At 40.7% G+C, this 21,210-nt stretch overlaps 1 protein-coding gene across 1 annotated transcript in view; it reads left to right on the forward strand.

Annotated features, from left to right (window-relative positions):
• Window positions 1-21,210, forward strand: part of LOC122548373 (atrial natriuretic peptide receptor 2) — a 164,724-nt gene that overhangs the window by 48,022 nt on the left and 95,492 nt on the right. Inside the window, exon 5 of the mRNA XM_043686946.2 lies at window positions 14,308-14,402. Within this exon, the coding sequence (XP_043542881.2) occupies window positions 14,308-14,402 (95 nt within the window). The remainder of the gene's footprint in view (window positions 1-14,307; window positions 14,403-21,210) is intronic.

The following is a 21,210-nucleotide window of genomic DNA, read 5'->3' on the forward strand; positions in this document are numbered from 1 at the left end:
CCTTAATTTTCACCCTCACGGGAATATGTTTGTCCTGAAATCTGGTCAAGTGGCTCTTAAAGGAACTCCACATGTAAGGTGTGGTGAACACGTCATGACTGTACCCAGAGCAAAAGAAAAATACAGTGGTAATGGTAACGAAGGAGAAATTTGGCTTCACAAAAGATGTTGATAGTTGGTGTTAGTAATAGAAAATAAGTTAGTTCTGTTGAGAGCAAACTAATTTAAATAAGACTTTTGGGAGGAAGACTGGAAGGAGGATATTTATCCCCATTACCATGCTGATTTTCTATATTGATTTCAGGTTTCCAGTATCCTTAGTACTTTAGTTTTATAGCATGATAGACCCAAGTCACAACTAAGCAGATACAGTTTCAGAAATGTAGTTAAGTGTTGAGCATAATGATGTTAAAAGTGCAAAAGCATGAACAAAGTTGAAAGGAGCTTGAGCCAGTGAGGTAACAGACTAGAGAACTAGAAACCAAGGTTGAATTTGAAGTGAATAATAAAAATATTTGAAGCTGATGTATGAAAGCTGGGTTGCCGGTTGACGTTGGATGATAGGTGAGTGATGCTTTATGCAGAACAGGCAGGAAATTTCTGGATGGATTGGCATTTACAAAAGGAAGGTTAAAAAGTGCACTGAAACATTTTAATCTAGAGGTGAAAAAATGTGAATCATAATTCAACAGCACCTTATACAAGCTCGGTTTAGAAACAAGCAATGGTTTTGAATTAGAACCACGCAGATCTGGAGATATGGAGTCAGAATCCTGATATAGATGACATTATTTTGCTGTCTATGTTGTCAATAATAGTGCCCTTACCTCTGTGAATACTGTGGGTTCAACTTCCACTCCAGGGACTGCAAACTGGGAGAGAAGGACTGAAAGTGGTTGGGGAAGAGGACTCAAAAGCTTTTTATGTTTTAAACCTTTCAATAAAAGAACAGTGTGCTGAAGGGACATTACTATTGTAGTGTACACTATCAGTTAGATATTTGCACACTGAAGCGTTTTATTTCGTATTAGTTAATATTTATGCTATCCCATCTCAAAACATTTCACATACCTTGAATCACCTGAAGTGCAGGTGATAGTGTTAGTGACAAACCAGCAATCCTTCAGCTGTGACCTCACCACTCTGTGGAAAGCCTGTTTATAATGGTGGTCTTTTGTGTATAGGTATATGAGAATTATTTTTACAGCCCTCGTTGCTGACTTGTGCCTGTTATCAGTTTAAATATTATGGTCTCATGAAATCCATGCTTTCCTTGTGTGTTGTAGCTTCTTTAAGTTTAATGGGGCAGTGATGATTTTTGAGAATATTATCCAATACAAAAGTAGGTGATGGTACAACAAGGCTGTATTGCCAAACAAATGAGTTAGTTAGAATTAAAAAGGACTCCTTGATAATCAAAAAGTAGCCCTTCAGAAAGCCTCAAGATGAGCCCTTAAGAAAAAATATTGTTTTGACCTTGTTCTCCAAGACACAAATTTAGACTACCGCACCAGTGCAGTACTTAGGGAGTGTTGTGCTGTCAGAGATACTATCTTTTAGAGAAATTGAATTGCAGCCAGCTTGATCTCTAAAGTAGATGTAAACGTTCCTGTGGAACTATTTCACAGAGGCGCAGGGCAATAGTCATCCCTCAATCAGCTGATAATTACATAGCTCCTTTAGTGCAAGAAAATGTTTTAAGGCATTTCACAGGAATGTTGTAATTGATATTATGATACCGTATCCCATCTTGGAGGATTGTAGGGTGGAGGAGATTATAAAGATAGGGAAATGAAAGGCCTTAGAGGGATTTGAAACAAGAATAGATTCCCAATAAAAATCATTACCTGATTGCTAAATAGTTCATGTATATAAAAACCCAGATTTAGCATTGACCTGTGTTAGAGCTTGTTTGCGCAAATTAGCTACTGTGTTTATGACATTACAGTAGTAACTACACTTCAGAAGAACCTTATCAGCTATGTAGGTTTAGGGCTTTTGATTTATAAAACCATATTATTTGAAAATTCTAGGTTCCGAAATCTTAATTTATAACAGTGCAGTACTCAGTGTTGCTTGACCTGAAAAGGTATCAACAACCAATATTTATGAATTAAGGAGAATTTTATAAATACTTAACAAGCAATGAAGACAATATGGAGTTTTATGCTCTTTTAAAGCCCAGGTTTCCCTAAACTTTGCTGACATAGGCAATACCTTTCTTCCATCTCTGAAATTGTGCCATTTTGAACTGTCTCAGAAACATTACTAAGTTCTAACTCCTGTTTTTGATGGTTTGCATGTGTTTGACACTGACAAATGAATCTTGAATTGCATTTAAAAACAAAAATAAAGAACTGCAGGTGCTGAAAATACAAAACAAAAACAGAAATTGCCAAAGAAACTCAGCAGGTCTGGCAGTATCTGTGGAGAGAAAGCAAAGTTAATGTTTTGTTTCAAGTGATCCTTCTTCATAACTGAAGAACATTGGATCTGAAATGTTAACTCTGCTTTCTCTCCACAGATGTTGCCAGGCCTGCTGAGTTTCTCCAACAATTTCTGTTTTTTTGTTTCTTCAATTGCACCTACCATAATTAAGATAGACACAATTGCTACCAGATTGTTCAACACAATCACGTCATTTAAGAAAAGTCTCATAGTAGCCATCCCCAATTAATTGCCTGACTAGCAGAAATTCAGTGTCTCAGGACATTCTGTATTCCTAAAATGTGCACAATAAAAGCAGGTCTTTCATATTTATCTGAATATCATTTTCTAGGATGTTGCCTGGTATGGAAGGGATGTCTTACGAGGAAAGGCTGAGGGCCTTGAGGCTGTTCTTGTTAGAGAGAAGAAGGTTGACGGTGACTTAATAGAGACATACAAGATAATCAGAGGGTTAGATAGGGTGGACAGGGAGAGTCTTTTTCCAAGTGTGGGGACAGCAACCACGAGGGGACACAACTTTAAAGTGAGGGGAGATAGGTATAAGACGGATGTCAGAGGTAGTTTCTTTACTCAGAGTAGTAAGGGTATGGAATGCTTTGCCTGCATCGGTAGTAGATTCGCCAAGTTTAAGTGCATTTAAGTCGTCATTGGACAGGCAAATGGATGTACATGGAATAGTGTAGGTGGGATGGGCTTCAGATTAGTATGACAGGGCGGCGCAACATCGAGGGCCGAAGGGCCTGTACTGTGCTGTAATGTTCTATGTTCTATATTCTATGTTTGTTTATCTAAGTGCTTCATGACAATTGAGGAGATTAACTACAGGATATGTAACATGTACTCCATGCACATGTAATTGTACTGCAGAATTCCTGATATAAGAGACCAAATAAAGATATTGTTGTAGAATTAACATAATATTTGATACATTGGCAATTTAGGTCATTGGTAACCCTTTTACCACTGACTCAGAAGGTAGTGTAATCCTGCAATTCAATGTATTCAACTACATGATTTTGGCTGACACTTTATTATGCTATTTAGAGTATGCAACCTTGTGAGAAATTTTGACTTAATGTCATAGAGGTAATTTTGGCTTCGACCGAGATTACTCAATCCGTCAAATCCATGTAAAACTGGACTCAGATTATTCACTTAGGCAGATGTAAAAGATCTTGTGACATTGTTTGAAGAGGTCTGAGGAGCCTTTGTGTCCAGTGTGGGAACAGCAGTCAGCCTTCATTCATTTAGGTCATGTATGATCCTGATACCCTTTTATGTGCTGTCAATTTTTATACAATAGTACTCTTACCAAAGAAGACTCAGTTCCACCCTCAATCCGCAATCTTTTGGTGATCAATTTCCACATTTCTACTATAATTTGTGGAAAAGGTACCTCCAGATTTCTTCTGAAATTTAAAATTATGTCATTTTGTTCTGGATACCCTTACCAATTTATCTGGATCTATGCTGTCAGATTTCTTTGTCACTTTAACATCCAGATTAAATCACTCCTCAAACTTTTAAACTCAATAGAATGCTAATAGGCTTATACAACCATTGCCATTATTTCACCACCTCAGACCTGACAATATCCTGATTGGGAACTATGGGGTATGGCTCAGTCAGCTAGATGGTAATATGATGGATTAAATTAATGCATATGGCTCATTGTCTAACTTCCATTCTAGCTGAGAAAGAGTAGGTCCTGTTGCCTTGTCTAACTTGTAACAAAACGTCAGAGCACTTTTATGTGGTTTAGTGAATCATCACTAAAGAGCTGTCTCCAGACAGAGAACAGAAGAAGATAATCTTCTGATAACAACAACAATGCTGGAAATTGGCATGATGGCTAAACAGATTGAAACCAGGTGGAGGTTTGGCTTATCTGGAAATCAGTAGAAATGTTTTAAATTGCTTTGTAATGTGGGTGACATGACAAAAATCTGCTGAGAGTTCAGTCACAGTTTTAAGACAGATGCCATAGCTTCACCCCAAATCTACTAAAGACTGGATCTTCAGAAGTTTATTTTCGTGAACTTGCAAAGTTTGATCAGAGTAATGGAAGAATGACATCTCAGGCATAATCCTGATATAACTGCCAGCTCCGTCTTCTAAGAAATTTTTAGGACAATCTAGTTTAATCCCTTAAGAAAAATGATAACTGTGTTCTGTTTTTGGAAACTCTTACAGTTTATTTTATAATAAATTGACATTGGAAATATGCAAGCAATAAAATTTGCAGATGTGGTTTAAAAGGATGATATACCTCTTTTAGAAAAATGTAAAAGATTCCCACTGTTCAGAGATTACAGATCTACGTTTTAAAAACATTGGGATTTAAATGAATTGCAAAATGTGCAGAGATACAATAATAGGTTGAAATACTAAAATTTAGATAGAATTTTGCTACATTTTGAAAAGTTTTGCTTTATTACTTCGGAGCTACCCATTTATGGATGTTGGCACCCTTACAATAAACACTTACAATGCGCAAATTGTTCAACAGAATGTCAGAGTCTAATTTCATGAAAACCGACATTGTTGCTCTGAGATTGCTGGATCTGAAAGGGAAGAAAAACATGATTGCAATTTGTGTTGTAGCTTTAATGCAAAGTTGGCAGAATTAGTCTGAAGTGCATTGCAGTGCTTTAATGGGAATACGGCAAGAATCATCACAGGTTTATATATAGTTACTAAATGGGTTTGGAAAATCTTCTGTAACATTGCATATAGAATCTCCTGTTTCAAGTGCAATTATGGTATTTAGCTGGCTCGTTGTTTTATTCTTTATGGTCAGAGCACAATGTATCCCTTTTACCTGAACAAGCAAGTGCAGGTTATTTGAGTTCCTTGTGAGCTCCTGACATTGTGATCAAAGTTTATAATATATTCTTATTTGGAAACATAAGTTGTAAAGTGGAAGGACCATACACACCTTTAAGGTGGGTTTGTATTTCTGATTTGTACCTGTTAGGAATGGGTGGACATTGATTTTAGTTTCATTTTAGATTTGCTCTGTAATGAGGTTTTTGAGTCATAGAATCATAGGAGATGTTACAGCATGGAAACAGACCCTTCGGTCCAACTCGTCCATACCAACCAGATAGCCTAACCTAACCTAGTCCCATTTGCCAGCACTTGGCCATATCCCTCTGAACCCTTCCTATTTATATACCAATCCAGATGCCTTTCAAATGCTGAAATTGTACCAGCCTCCATCACTTCCTCTGGCAGTTCATTCCATACACGCATCACCCTCTGTGTGAAAACATTGCCCCTTAGATCCCTTTTATATCTTTCCTCTCTCATCTTAAACCTATGGCCTTTAGTTCTAGACTCCCCCATCCCATGCCCCTCATGATTTTATAAAGCTCTATAAGGTCACATCTCAGCCTCTGACGCTCCAGGGAAAATAGCCCCACCCTATTCAGCCTCACCCCACAGCTCAAATCCCGCAACCCTGGCAATATCCTTGTAAATCTTTTCTGAACCCTTTCAAGTTTCACAACATCCTTCTGAAAGGAAGGAGATCAGAATTGCACACAATATTCAAAAAGTGGCCTAACCAATGTCCTGTACAGTCGCAACATGGCATCCTAACTCTTATACTGAATACTCTGACCAATAAAAGAAAGCATACCAAACACCTTCTTCACTATCATATCTACCTGTGACTCTACTTTCAAGGAACTATGAACCTACACTCCAAGGTCTCTTTGTTCAGCAACACTCCCCAGGACCTTCTTCTCATTAGATGTATAAGTCCTGCTCTGCTTTGCTTTTCCAAAGTGCAGCACCTCACACTTATCTGAATTAAAATCCATCTGCCAGTCTTCGGCAAATTGGTCCATCTGATCAAGATGCCATTGTAATCTGAGGTAACCTTCTTTGCTGTCCACTGCTCCTCCAATTTTGGTGTCATCTGCAAACTTACTAACTATACCTCTTAATGTTCACATCCAAATCATTTATATAAATGAGAAAAAGCAGTGGACCCTTTTGGCACTCCACTGGTCACAGGCCTCCAGTCTGAAAAGCAACCCTCCACCATCACCCTCTGTCTTCCACCTTTGAGCCAGTTCTGTAACCCAATGGCTAGTTCTCCCTCTATTCCATGAGATCTAACCTTACTAATCCCACGAGGAACCTTGTCGAATGCCTTACTGAAATCAATATAGATCACATCTACTGCTCTGCCCTCACCAAACCTCTTTGTTACTTCCACAAAAAACTCAATCAAGTTCGTGAGACATGATTTCCCATGCACAAACCATGCTGGCTATCCCTAAGCAGTCCATGCCTTTTCAAATACATGGAAATCCTGTCCCTCAGGACTCTCTCAACAATTTGCCCATCACCAATGTCAGGCTGACCGGTCTATAGTTCCCTGGCTTTTCCTTACCATCTTTCTTAAATAGTGGCACCATGTTAGCCAACCTCCAATCTTCTGGCACCTATGACTATCGATTATACAAATATCTCAGCAAGGGGCCCAGCAATCACTTCCCTAACTTCCCACAGAGTTCTAGGGTACACCTGATCATGTCCTGATGATTTATCCACTTTTATCTGTTTCAAGATATCCAGCACCTCCTCTGTAATGTGGACATTTTTCAAGATGTCAGCATTTATTTTCTCACATTCGATATCTTTCATGTCCTTCTCCACAGTAAACACTGATGCAAAATACTTGTTAAGTATCTTGCCCATCTCCTGCGGCTCCATACATAGGCTGCCTTGCTGATCTTTGAGGGGTCCTATTCTCTCCCTGGTTCGCCTTTTGTCCTTAATGTATTTATAAAATCCCTTTGGATTCTCCTTAACCTTATTTGCCAAAGCTATCTCAGGTCCCCTTTTCGCCCTCCTGACATCCCTCTTAAGTATACTCCTACTGCCTTTATACACTTTTAAGGATTCATTCAATCTATACCTGACATATACTTCCTTTTTTTTTCTTAACCAAAACCCTCAATTTCTCTCGTCATCCAGGTTTCCCTACACATACCACTCTTTCCTTTCACCCAAACAGGAATATACTGTCTCTGGACTCTCATTATCTCATTTCGGAAGGCTTCCCATTTTCCAACCGTCCCTTTACTATGAACATCTGTCCCCAGTCAATTTTTGAAATTTGTCTAATACCATCAAAATTAGCCTTCGTCCAATTTAGAACTTCAACTTTTAGATCTAGCCTATCCTTTTCCATCATTATTTTAAATCTAATAGAATTATGGTCGCTGGCCCCAAAGTGCTCCCGCACTGACACCTCAGTCACCTGCCCTGCCTTATTTCCCAAGAGTAGGTCAAGTTTTGCACCTTCTCTAGTAGGTGCATCCACAGACTGAATCATAAAATTTTCTTGTACACACTTAACAAATTCCTCTCCATCTAAACCCTTAACATTATCGCTGTCACAGTCTATATTTGGAAAGTTCAAACACCCGACCATAACCACCCTATTGTTCTTACAGATAACTGAAATCTCCTTACAAATTTGTTTTTCAATTTCCCGCTTATTATTAGGGGGTCTATAATACAATCCCAATAAAGTGATCATCCCTTTCTTATTTCTCAGTCCCACCCAAATAACTTCCCTGGATGTATTCCCAGGAATATCCTCCCTAAGCACAGCCGTAATGTTATCCCTTATCATTACTCCCCCTTCTCCCTTGCCCCCCATCCCTCCCCTCACCTCCATTTTCTATCATTCCTGTAGCATTTGTATCCTGGAATATTAAGCTGCCAGTCCTGTCCATCCCTGAGTCACATTTTTGTAATTGCTGTGATATGCCTGTCCCATGTTACTAACCATGCCCTGAATTCCTCTGCCTTCCCTGTTAGACCTCTTGCATTCAAATAAATGCAGTTTAATTTATCAGTTGTACCTTGTACTCTGCTTTGCTCTTGCCTGCCCTGACTGTTTGACTTGCTCATTTTCCCAACATTACCAGTCTCAGATTGATCTGTTTCCTCACTATCTCCCTGGGTCCCACTCAATATATGAGTATTGCAGAAGAAAGCAATATTGTTTAGAAGCTTGCTCTTAGTGTCCACCCATCTTCAAAATGCAAGATTGGTACATTTAGAGTCATAGACTCATATCGCACAGAAATAGGCCCTTTGGCCCAACTCATCCATGCCAACCAGGTCTCCGAAACTGAACAAATCCCATTTGCCTGCATTTGGCCCATTTCCCTCTACGGAGGAACCTCAATTATCTGGCATTCAATTATCCGGAATTCAATTAACCAAACAAAATACTCCCCACCCGTGTCCTTCAGATAATCGAGGTTCCTCTATAAATCTTTCCTAACCATGTAACTGTCCAAACGTCTTTTAAATGTTGTAATTGTATCTCCCTCTATTACTTCCTCTGGCAGCTCAATCCATATATACACTACCCACTGTGTGTTGCTCTCAGGTCCCTTTTAAGTGTTTCCCCTCTTACCTTCACCCTATACCCTCTAGATTTGGACTCCCCTTCCCTGGGGAGAAAACTTGGACTATTCACCTTATCTTTGCTCTTTATGATTTTATAAACCTCTATAAGATCACCTCTCAGCCGCCTATACTCTTGGGAAAAAAAATCCCAGCCGATCCAATCTCTCCTTGTAACTCAAATGTCCAATCTTGATAACATCCTTGTAAATCTTTTTTGCACCCTTTCCAGTTTAATAACATCCTTCCTACAGCAGGGCGACCAGAATTGTATGTGATATTCCAAATGAGGCCTTACCGATGTCTTTTACAACTGTAACATGATGTCCCATTTCTGTACTCACTTCTCTGATCAAGGAAGGCAAGTATGCCAAATGCCTTCTTTACCACCCTGTCTACCTGCGACTCCACTTTCAAGGAACTATGCACCTGCCATGCTTTGTATTACCAAAATGCAACACCTCACATTTATCTAAATTAAATTCCATGTGCTATTCCTCAGCCCACTGGCCCACTTGATCACAATCCAATTGTACTCTTGAATAACCTTTTCACAGTCCACTATACCCCCAATTTTGATGTCATTCACAAACTTACTAACCATGCTTCCTATATTCTCATCCAAATTGTTTATATCAATGACAAACAACAGTGGACCCAACACCAATCCTTTGGTACACAGGTGGTCACAAGCCTCCAGTCTAAACAACTACCCTTTACCACTACCCTCCATCTCCTATTGTCAATTTCCAATTCCTATTGTCAATTGAAAATCTCCAATTTTGTATCCAATTGGCTAGCTCTCCCTGGATCCCGCTTGATTGAACCTTACTAACCAGCACACCATGCAGAACCTTGCCAAACTGTGTTCCCTACTCCTGTCAGCCTTGCCCTTCAGTGAGTAACAATTTATGTTATATGAACAAAACATGCTCATTATAAGTAATCTGACTCTTATCAATTAAGGTGTGGTAATGAAGAATCCACCAGAGAACTATTGTGCCTCATGTTGTTGGTTAGTTCAAAACACGCACAATGCTTGGACATGTCTTTTTTTTATGCGGAAGACAAAGCTTCACCATCCTCTCTTCTCAGCAATGCACAAGTTTCACAATGCTCGTCATTCCCTTGTTTAAATGCTAGATGTTAGAGTTGACGACTTGGCAACTACATTATTTAATGGTCGCTTACCTTTTCAAAATAAAGCCTTGTCATCACCCTTTGAATTAATAACAAAAAATAACAGATAATGTATGGTACAGTGTTTTATTATGACGTGAAGTCAGCAACATGTTTTGTGCTTAATCCTGACTGGGTTCCCAACTCCATCCATGTTATGCTGATAGTGTACCAAATTGTATAAATCATGATGCCTCCAAAATCTCCCCAGCTAAGTGAAAATTGCTAAATGTCAAAATTCCCACAATGTGGTCAGTAATGTTGGGACATAAGTATGCAAGCTCCTGACTCACATTCATACAGCACTCTGATGAGCATTGCCAGTGCCAGATTGGGAGTTTGAATCCCTGGTTTAAGTCCTGAATATAGTTTCTAAAGCCCCCCCCCCCCCGCAATGCACCAAGATGGGACAGTCCAGGTTCACTCCATTCCCATTAATGGCACTTTGTTGCAGGGCATATAACTTCTTGTGCACACAGAAACTTTTTCAATTTTTGTCTCCTTCTCCTGATTTATCAGACCTTTTTCATGCAATACACAGAACATCAACTATGATTTCTATTCTCAGACCCCTCCCTAATACTTCATGCTGCCTGTTTCTGCTTCAGTTTGGTCCACACTCAAATCTCAGTTGCACTGTTTATGGCTGCAAACGATTATCCATTCGACACTGAGATTTGCTTTACCTATCTCACTTTTATTTTTCATGGTCCTATAACGGCTGGTTTTAAACTTATTCCAACAATTCCTCATGCCCTTTCGCATTATAACCGAGTATGATCCCTCCAGCTCCATAGCTGATATTGTATCTCTGATCTCAAACCCCAGCATGACTCATTGTTTCATTATTTGTTTAGATTAGATTCCCTACAGTATGGAAACAGATCCTTTGGCCCAACAATTCCACACCGACCCTCCAAAGAGTAACCCACCCAGAACCATTCCCCTATCCTATATTCACCCCTGACTAATGTACCTAATACTATGGGCAATTTAGCATGGCCAATTCACCTGACCTGCACATCTTTGGACTGTGGGAGGAAACCGGAGCACCCAGAGCAATCCCACGCAGATGGGGAGAATGTGCAAACTCCACACAGATAGTAGCCTGAAATGGGAATCAAACCCGGGTCCCTGGCGCTGTGAGGCAGCACTGCTAACCACTGAGCCACCATGCCGCTCAAGTTACCAAGACTGGAACACTTGAGTTACAGGGAGAGAATGAATCGGCTCGGACTTTTTCCCCAGGAGTATAGGCGGCCAAGAAATGATCTTATAGAGGTTTATAAAATCATAAGGAGCAAATCTAAGAAGCTACTATCCCAATAATATGGAAATAATAGAGTAAACTAAAAATTCAATTTGAGCAAGGAAAGAAAATTGAAAATTATTGGAGCACAATGTGCTGCTACAAATAAATTAATAATTTATTAGAGCAGGAGCATTCACAGAATCGATAAATCCATAAAGTGACTGGAAATAGCAAATTATAGAAAAATTACATAGCACTGAGCATGATAAAATTAAGTGCAAAATTTGGTTGTGATTAATTAATAAATTTGTACACAAGTTAAAACACCAACTAATCAGTGAAATAAAGGAGACATAAGCAAAAACAAATTAATGAATACACACCAGCAGATATGTGAGAGGGTATGGGGATAACGCTGGAGATTGACACAAGGTCATAATGGCGGAGGAGAAAGTGAGGACTGTGGATGCTGGAGATCAGAGTCGAGAGAGTGGTGAAGGAAAAGCACAGCAGGTCAGGTAATATCCGAAGAGCAGGAGAATTGACATTTCGGGCATCATTCCTGATGAAGGGCTTATGCCAAAAATGTCGATCCTCCTGCTCCTTGGATCCTGCCTGCTCTTGGAAGGCTGTGCTTTACCAGCACCACAGTCTCGACACGGTCATAATGCTTGTTTACCAAGCTGATATAGGCATGAAGGGCTGAATGGCCTCCTGTTGCGCCATTTCATTTTTTGTGATTCTGGGAAATACAGCTGGATTGGGAGAGGATTGGATGACTGATAGGAGGAGAATAGAGAGAACAAGCCACTAAATTAAAGGAACAACAGATACAGCACGAGAAATGGAATATCAGAAACTAGTGAATGCTAAATGCCATAGCACAGCAGATATACCATTAAATTGCATTATCAATTATAACAACTGACAATTACTTCATATGTATAATTCCTTTTAACAACAATCACTGAAGTTCATACTCCTATTTCAGAATGTTTCTCATGATTTGGAGTCATCAATCAAATTTTAAAATGACCAAGATTCAATTTTAATAATGGAAGCCTATGAAATCAGTCATGAGTATTCGAGGAATTGGAATAATGAAGTGATGTCTAAAGTAGCCACTACCAAGATTATGATTAACAAACACAAAAAGACTTTGATGAGCATAGGTTGAATTATAAGAAGGACATAGAGAAGAATAATTAGGAAGAAATTAAAATGAGGAAATATAGAATGAAAGGAAATGGCTTTTAAAAAGAGCTTGCAGGAAACAATACATTCTCAAAAAAAAGACCAAAGGGAAAACAAATGAGAAACAGGCACATTGATAAAACATATGGGGAACACATCTTTTAGAAAAAACACAAGAATCAACTTTTACAAAATACAGCACAAATAGGCATTTAACTAAAAGTGAAAGAAGCAGATCTTTAAGAATAGTCAAAGAGAAACATGATACACTGAAGGTTTAATAAACAAAATGATTAAAGTAAAACAGGATTAAAATAGGATTAAAAGAACAGATAAAGTGAAATGAACTTGGAATGGGGCTTGGAAGAAATAATTGAGGAAGAAGAGTGAATCTTAGCTTTTTGAACAGCGATGCCTTTTCAATCATATAATGTTTTATCTTTCACTGCCTTAGCCTGTTTCTTCCCCTTATCCTGTTGATAATATTTTATCACAATTTGTTTTTCACTCAGCCTTCTGCTTCAGTTCCAAGAAACTTCATTGCTGTTATTTTTGTCTTCAGCTTGGACTTTCCCCACTTCCTATAATATTAATTTAAATTCTTCTCACTGCTCTACTTATCGTCTCTGAGGTCCCAGAACTAACTCCAATGCCTCAAGAGTGTGCAATTTTCTTTTTCCTGCTGCATGAACCCTGAAGCCACATACATGCTTCACCAATCTTCCTCTGTTCAATCTCTCCAATGCCTTTCACGGGACAAATCCAAGATGAACATTTTTCAAGTTTTATTTTTGAATCTGTTGCTCATTTCGTAAAATTTTATCTGCACACCCTCCTATATACTCCGAGTTATCTGTTTGCTCCAGCATGGACTATGACTTTTGTCTGCTCTTCTTCACATATTCATATTCTTTTTCCACTTAAAACACTTAGGGGTGGCATGGTGGCTCAGTGGTTTGCACTGCTGCCTCACAGCACCATGGACCCAGGCTCCATTCCAGCCTCAGAGGACTGGCAGTGTGGAGTTTGCATATTCTCCCCATGTCTGCACAGTTTGTTCTAGGTGCTCAGGTTTCCTCCCACAATTCACAAATGTGCAAGTCAGGTGAATTGGCCATGCTAAACTGCCCATAGGGTAGGAATTGGTCTGGGTGGGTTACTCTTCAGAGGGTCGGTGGGGACTTGCAGGGCCAAAGGGCCTGTTTTCATACAGTATGCAATCTAATCTAAAAATAACATCTTTCACACTGGAACAAGTGAGACTACATAATAGTGGGAACTCATCTACAGCTACATGTTTGGGAAGACATTTTTGGAGCCAGGAAGAGCAACTGAAGTTCTGGCCTTTGTGTTCTAAAAGTTGGCCATTAAACTAATTCAAGGAAATTGTTTTTTGGCTAGTATTGTGATTAGAAAGCTTCGCTAAAGGAAAGCCTAAACTTTTTTTTAATGACACTAAGTGACCATCTCATTCTTTTTCTGTTGCTAAAAGGAAAACATAAAGAAAAATTATAACACTTAGATATTTCTGCATCCCTTCATTCTTCTTCCCATTAAGATGACCTTGTGGGAATGCCAATTTGCTAACCAAGTGTGGTCTATACTCTGCCTAATATAAACAGCCAAAGCAACATGGTATTTCGTTTGATCAGCCAATCTATGCTTGCTAAATCTAAAGCAAATGTTACATGTGCTTGGAATCAGCATCTGGTGCAAAATGGAATAATGATTGGTGTTTTTTTCATGTGTTTTATTTAATTTTCCATCTTTTTTATGTCTCTAATTTATCATAGGAGTTACTGGATTAGTGAGCATTGATAAAAATGGTGATCGAGACATCGACTTTAGTCTGTGGGACATGACCAACATAGAAACTGGGGAATATAAGGTTAGTATTTTGCAGTATTTTTATGTCAGATGTGTAAATATTTGTTTCTCAAGTGTGGCTTGGATAAACTGAAACAACAGTGATGCTCTCTTGTTTCCAATGCATGCTCCCCAGAGTACATGTGGAATTACTGAATATATGTTCATATATATTTAAATGGAAAAATCTCTGTTACCATGGCTACAATAAACCTGTTCATTATTTAGCGGGAAGTGTTCAGATGGAAGAATAGTTTCTCACAATGGCCCAATTAAATAGAAATTAAATATAAAGATAGGATGTGGGGTGTAGACCATAACACATTAGAATATTAGGGAACTATTTTCTCCCGATAGGACGCAACCCTATCCAGAAATGTTTCCTGCCCAATATAATGAGCATTGACTTTACCATCATTCTCAAGTTCAGCTTCATTCAGATAATTTAGGTGAGCTACTGGCAGATTGGAAACGATTCAGATTGGGGATTTACTTGCTAAGAAGTGGGAGGTATTGAACATTTGCAAGATTTAAAATTCTAATATAACTTAAATTTTCAAGTATCACTTCAGCTGTGCAAAGCTCACTTGGTGATTGTACTGAAACATGTACAATCCTGAAGGGGCTTAGCAGGATGGGCACCAAGAGGAAGTTCCATCTCGTGTGGGAACTAGAAAGAAAGGACACACTTTAGGACCAAAACATATTAGATGAGGAGATGAGGAATGCTTATATTTTCTAAAATGGCTGTTTATCTGTGGGATACACTTCCCCCAGGAGGATGTAAGGGCCGAAACATTGAATTTACTCAAGGCTGGGCTTAGACAAATCTTTGTCAGAAAAAGGCATCAATGTTTAATGCAGGGTGGGTAGGTTAACTGGAAGGTGGAGTTGAGATCACCATCTAATCAGCCATGATGTTGTTGTGTGCTGTAGCAGGCTAAAAATGTTGAATGACATACTCCTGCTCTTAAGTTGAATATTCCTATATTATTATCGTCCAGATATCACTGATGTCCATCATAGATTCATATGTTAGGAGTTGGCCACTGACGTCTGGATGGAGAGGGAAATCCTTTCAAACTTGCTGAGATAGGGGCTCAAAGAGAGCTGCTGAGAGATATTGAAGAAGATGACCTGTGCCATTGTATTTAGAACATAACCCCTTTGTATTGGAAGACCACATATTGACCTTAGTAAGTGGGAACATTTTTGCCTGTGAACATTATTGGGTTAACTGGGCACCAAATATAATGGGACAGAATTTCCCTCACCCTTGAAGGTCATGGGTGATGGCACAGGCTATGGGAAAACATGGTCAAAATGGAAAAATTTGAATTTCAATAGCAAGAATAAAAAGTTTGACTTTCCACCTATGATTTTGACTGCGAGACTAGAAAAGTGTTGTTGCGATGGTTTTAACTTAACTTGGCAGGGGTGTGGGCACCATATTAAAGCTTCCACATCCTTTCTATAATGAGCTGACCAGAACTGAACGAATATTCCAAGTGTGGTCTAACCAGGGCTCTATAGAGCTGCAACATAACCTCGCAGCTCTTAAATTCAATCCCCCACTAATGAAAGCTAATACACCACACGCCTTCTTAATAACCTATCATCCTGGGTGGTAGGTTTGAGGGATCTATGGACAATGACCCCAAGATCACTCTGTTCCTCCACATTACCAAGAATTCTGCATTCAAATTTGACCTTCCAAAATGAATCACTTCACACTTTTCCAAGTTGAACTCCACCTGCCACTTATCAGCCCAGGTCTGTATCCTGTCAATGTCACGTTGCAGCCTACAACAGCACTATCCACTACTCACTCGACCTTCATGGAATAGCAAACTTACTAACCCATTCTTCGAACTTCTTCATCCAAGTCATTTATAAAAATCAGAAAGAGCAGAGGTCCCAGAACAGATCCCTGCAGAACACCACTGCTCACTGAGTTCCAGGCTGAATACTTTCCATCTACTACCATCCTCTGTCTTCTATGGGCCAACCGATCCTATATCCAGACAGCCAAATTTCCCTGTATCCCATGCTTCCTTACTTTCTGAATGAGCCCACCATAGGGAACCTTGTCAAATGCCTTGCTAGGATCCCTGTACACCACATCCACTGCTCTACCGTTATCAACGTGTTTTGTCACATCCTCAAAGAATTCAGTAAGTTTGAGAGTTAAGACCTGCAACTCACAGTTATGCTGATCATCTCTAAGCAAACTATGGTTTTCTAAGTAATCAAAACTCCTGTCTCTCAGAATCCTCTCCAATAATTTGCCTACCACAGACATAAGACTGACTGGTCTGTAATTCCCAGGATTATCCCTATTCCCTTTATTGAACAAGGGAATAATGTTCTCCACCCTCAAATCATTTGGTACTACTCCAGTGGACAGTGAGGATGCAAAGACCATCATCGCCAAAGGCGCAGCAATCTCTTCCTTTGCTTCCTATAGCAACCTTGGGTATATCCCATCTGAACCAGGGGACTTATCTATCCTTATGTTTTTCAAACATTTCAGCACATCTTTCTTCTTAACATCAATCTATTCGAGCATATCAACCAGTTTCATGCTGTCCTTACAAACAACAAGGTCCCTCTCAGTAGTGAATACTGAAGCAAAGTATTCATTAAGGACCACCCCTACCTCCTCCGACTCCAGGCACAATTTCCCTCCACTATCCCTGATTGGCCTTACCCTCATCTGGCCATCCTATTGTTCCTTATATAAGTGTAGAATGCTTTAGAGGTTTCCTTCATCCTAACTGCTAAAGCTTTTTCAAGCCCCCTTCTTGTCCGCCTAAGTCATAGAGTCATAGAGATGTACAGCATGGAATTCTTCAGTTCCTTTCTGGCTATCTTGTAACCCTGTAGAGCCTTGTCTGAACCTTGCCTCCTCAACCTTAAATAAGCTTCCTTTTTCTTCTTAACTAGATGTTCCATATCCCTTGTCACCCAAGGTTCCTTCCATCCCTTCCTTGCCTCAGTGGGACACATGTATCCTACACTATCAGCAGGTGCTCCCGAAACAATCTCCACATTTCTATCTTGCATTTTCCTGAGAACATCTGTTCCCAATTTAGGCGCCCCAGTTCCTGCCTAATAACATTGCAATTCTCCATCCCCCAATTAAATACTCTCCCATATCATCTGCTCCTATCCGCTCCTCTTACCTCTTCCTTTTGGAAGGTCAAATTTGAGTGCAGAATTCTTGATAGTGTGGAGGAACAGAGTGATCTTGGGGTTCTTGTCCATAGATCCCTCAAATCTACCTCCTAAGTTGATAGTAAAGGCCAGGGTGTTATGATCACTATCACCAAAATTCTTTCCCACTGAGAAATCTGACACCTGGCCTGGTTGGTTGCTGAGCACCGTATCCAATATGCCATCCTCTCTAATCGGCCTATCTACATATTGAGTCACAAATCCTTCCTGGACACACCTGACAAAATCTGCTCCATCCAAACCATTTGAACTAAGGAGGTTCCAATCACTATTAGGGAAGTTAAAGTCACCTATGACAACAACCCTGTTGCTTCTGCATCTTTCCAGAATCTGCCTCCCAATCTGCTCCTCCGTGTCTCTGTTGCTATGGTGGGAAGGCTGTAGAAAACTCCCAGTACAGTGACCACTCCTCTCTTGTTTCTGCCTTCCACCCATACTGACTCTGTAAACGAGCCCTCCTCAATAATAATCTGTGATACTATCCCTGATTAGCAATGGCACCCCCTCATCTCTTTTACCTCCCCCCATTCCTTTTGAAATACCCTGGAACATCCAATAACCATTCCTGCCCTTGTAGTGTCCAAATCTCTGTAATGGCCACATGTCATAGTTCCAAGTACTGATCCATGCTCCAAGTTCATCATCCTTATTCCTGATGCTTCTTGTGTTAAAATAGGCACACTTCAATCCATCACACTGACTGCAACCTTGCCCTGTCAACTGTCTATCCTTACTCACAGACTCTTTGCATGCTGTATCTGGCTGTTCACTAGCTACTGTATCCTCAGATCCATAGCTCCAGTTCCCCTCCCCTGTCAAACTAGTTTAAATCCTTCCAAAGAGCTCTAACAAACCTCCTGCCCAGGATATTGGTGTCCCTCCAGTTCACATGCAACCTGTCCTTTTTGTACAGGTTTCACCCTCCCCAGAAGCTATCCCAATGATCCACATATCTGAAGCCCTCCCTCCTACATCAGCCATGCAGCCATGTGTTCAACTACACTTGCTCTCTGTTCCTAGCCTCACTAGCACATGGCACCGGTAGTAACCCGGAGATTAGTACTCTGCTTGTCCTGCCTTTTAGCTTCCAACCTCACTCCCTATATTCACTTTCCAGGTCATCATCCCTTTTCCTAGCTATGTCATTAGTACCAATGTGTACCATGACTTCTGGCTGCTCTCCCTCCCCTTTAAGAATCCTGTAGACTTGACCCAAGACATCCCTTACCCTGGCACTAGGGAGGCAATATAACATCCAGGAGTTGAAATCTTACTTGCTAATTCTCTACCCAGAACCTTTTATTCTGATTGCAGGACTACAACCCTGTACCTACCTAAGTCATTGGTACCAATGTGGACTGTGACTTCTGGCTGTTCATTCTCCCCCATAGCTAGTCTGTGACATTGTTGAGGAGAAAGTGAGGACTGCAGATGCTGGAGATCAGAGCTGAAAATGTGTTGCTGGAAAAGTGCAGCAGGTCAGGCAGCATCCAAGGAGCAGGAGAATCGACGTTTCGGGCATAAGCCCTTCTTCAGGACGCTGCCTGACCTGCTGCGCTTTTCCAGCAACACATTTTCAGCTCAGCCTGTGACATTGTTGACCCTGGCACCATGGTGTCAACACACCAACCTGAAGTCACATCTCTGGCCACAGAATTGTCTCTCTGTTTCTCTAACAAATAAATCCCTTGTCACTATATCCTTTCTTCTTCGCTCCTGTCGAGCCAAGTTGCTTTGGAGTGGGACCCTGGAGGACTCCTGCACTCCTCTTTTTCCTGGACTGCCTAGTGGTCACCAATTCCCTCTCTGAGTCCAGGCCTTTAACCTATGGAGTGATTACCTCTCTGAATATGTTATTGAGATAACTCTCAGCCTGACTGTTATGCCACAGTGGATCCAGCCACCATTTGAGCTCTGAAACCTGAGCTCAAATTTCTGTCATCAGCAACCCTTCCTGCACATGTAGTTGTCCAGGAAACCATTAAGGTCTAATGGCTTCCCACATACTACAGGTCACATATTCAACTCGACTAAGCTGCACTGCCATGTCTTAACTTTACTTCCTGCTCACTTTATTCAGCTTTGAATTATTTATGTTGTTTTATTATATTGACCCTGACTTTCCCTTCTTCCTGGTGTTTCTCAGTTAAATCCAAGTGTAGCGTATTCTTTAAAAATAATGGTATTCTAATTCACTGCAATGTAAAGAGGCCCAAATGACTTGGTTCTTACTCAATAATAAAGATATGAAAATAGTGTAGAAGAAAACGCACCTGCTCCCCTCCCTTTACCAAACTCCGTACACACACATGCTTTATTGGAAGCACTTCAGTTCCCTCTCTCATGGAATTCCCACTTTGAGCTAAATTTGCAGCTGTACTCACTTGGGCTCTGTCTCTGGCTCAGGTGAAGTCTCCCTCACAGTGACTATTTGCCCTTACAACCACATCCGCAAAGTGTGACAACTGACATGCACCAGCCTCACCACATCCTCATGACCCATCTCCGACTCACTTCGAATACAGTTCACTACTTCAGTATCTCTTTATAGAGATACCTTTCATTGCTGTGCAGATATCAGGCCACTTAGTACACAGGACAGACTCGACATGTGTGGCACTGGTAAAGCACAGCAGGTCAGGCAGCATCCAAGGAACAGGAGAGTCGACGTTTTGGGCATAAGCCTTTCATCAGACACAGAAGGACAGACACCCGTCTCATGCATTAGAACAGGTGCTTCTCAGAGCTCTTAGTTTGCTGTCTTAGTGTTCTCTCACTTTGTGCCTCCCTGCATTCTCACAGCATCTCTGCCTTGCCTTGCCTTTTTGCACATTTCTGTCACCAACAGCCTCGTAATATTCCATATCATCACAGTCTGGGAAATAGGCCACAGTCGGTCCTGCAGGTCTGGTGTACCCAGTCTGGGACCAGGAGGGAGGTTGGTTGGGAAGCTCCATGGGTATTAGTCAGGGGTCTGGTCAAATTGTGGCTGTCTTTCCAAGTCAACTAGGCGACTGGTTATCAGTCCTGAATCAGCTCAATGAAAGTAAAGAGGCGTTAATAGTTGTCACTGCTGTGTGGGGTAAATTGGGCATTTACTTGTGAGATTAGATTAGATTAGATTAGATTCCCTACAGCGTGGAAACAGGCCCTTCAGCCCAACAAGTTCACACCGACCGTCGAAGAGTAACCCACTTAGACCCATTTCCCTCTGACTAATGCAGCTAACACTATAGGCAATTTAGCATGGCCAGTTCACCTAACCTGCACATCTTTGGACTGTGGGAGGAAACTGGAGCACCCGGAGGAAATCAATACAGACACAGGGAGAATGTGCAAACTCCACACAGACAGTCAGCCAAGGTTGGAATCGAAACTGGGACCCTGGTGCTGTGAGGCAGCAGTGCTAACCACTGAGCCACTGTGCCACCCCCGAGAATGGCTGGGATGTGCTGGGATGCAGAGGGGACAACAATTGTGCCAGGTGACTATTCAAGATATACAGATGGGAGATGATAGTGCATTAAAGCGGGTGACAGGAGTTATTGTGGGAGGTAGGAACATCGATAGTGAACACCACCCTGACTTTGACA

Source organism: Chiloscyllium plagiosum, unplaced genomic scaffold, assembly GCF_037043375.1.
Source record: "Chiloscyllium plagiosum isolate Xiang-an unplaced genomic scaffold, Cpla_swu_hap1 HiC_scaffold_1, whole genome shotgun sequence".
Lineage (NCBI taxonomy): Eukaryota > Metazoa > Chordata > Chondrichthyes > Orectolobiformes > Hemiscylliidae > Chiloscyllium > Chiloscyllium plagiosum.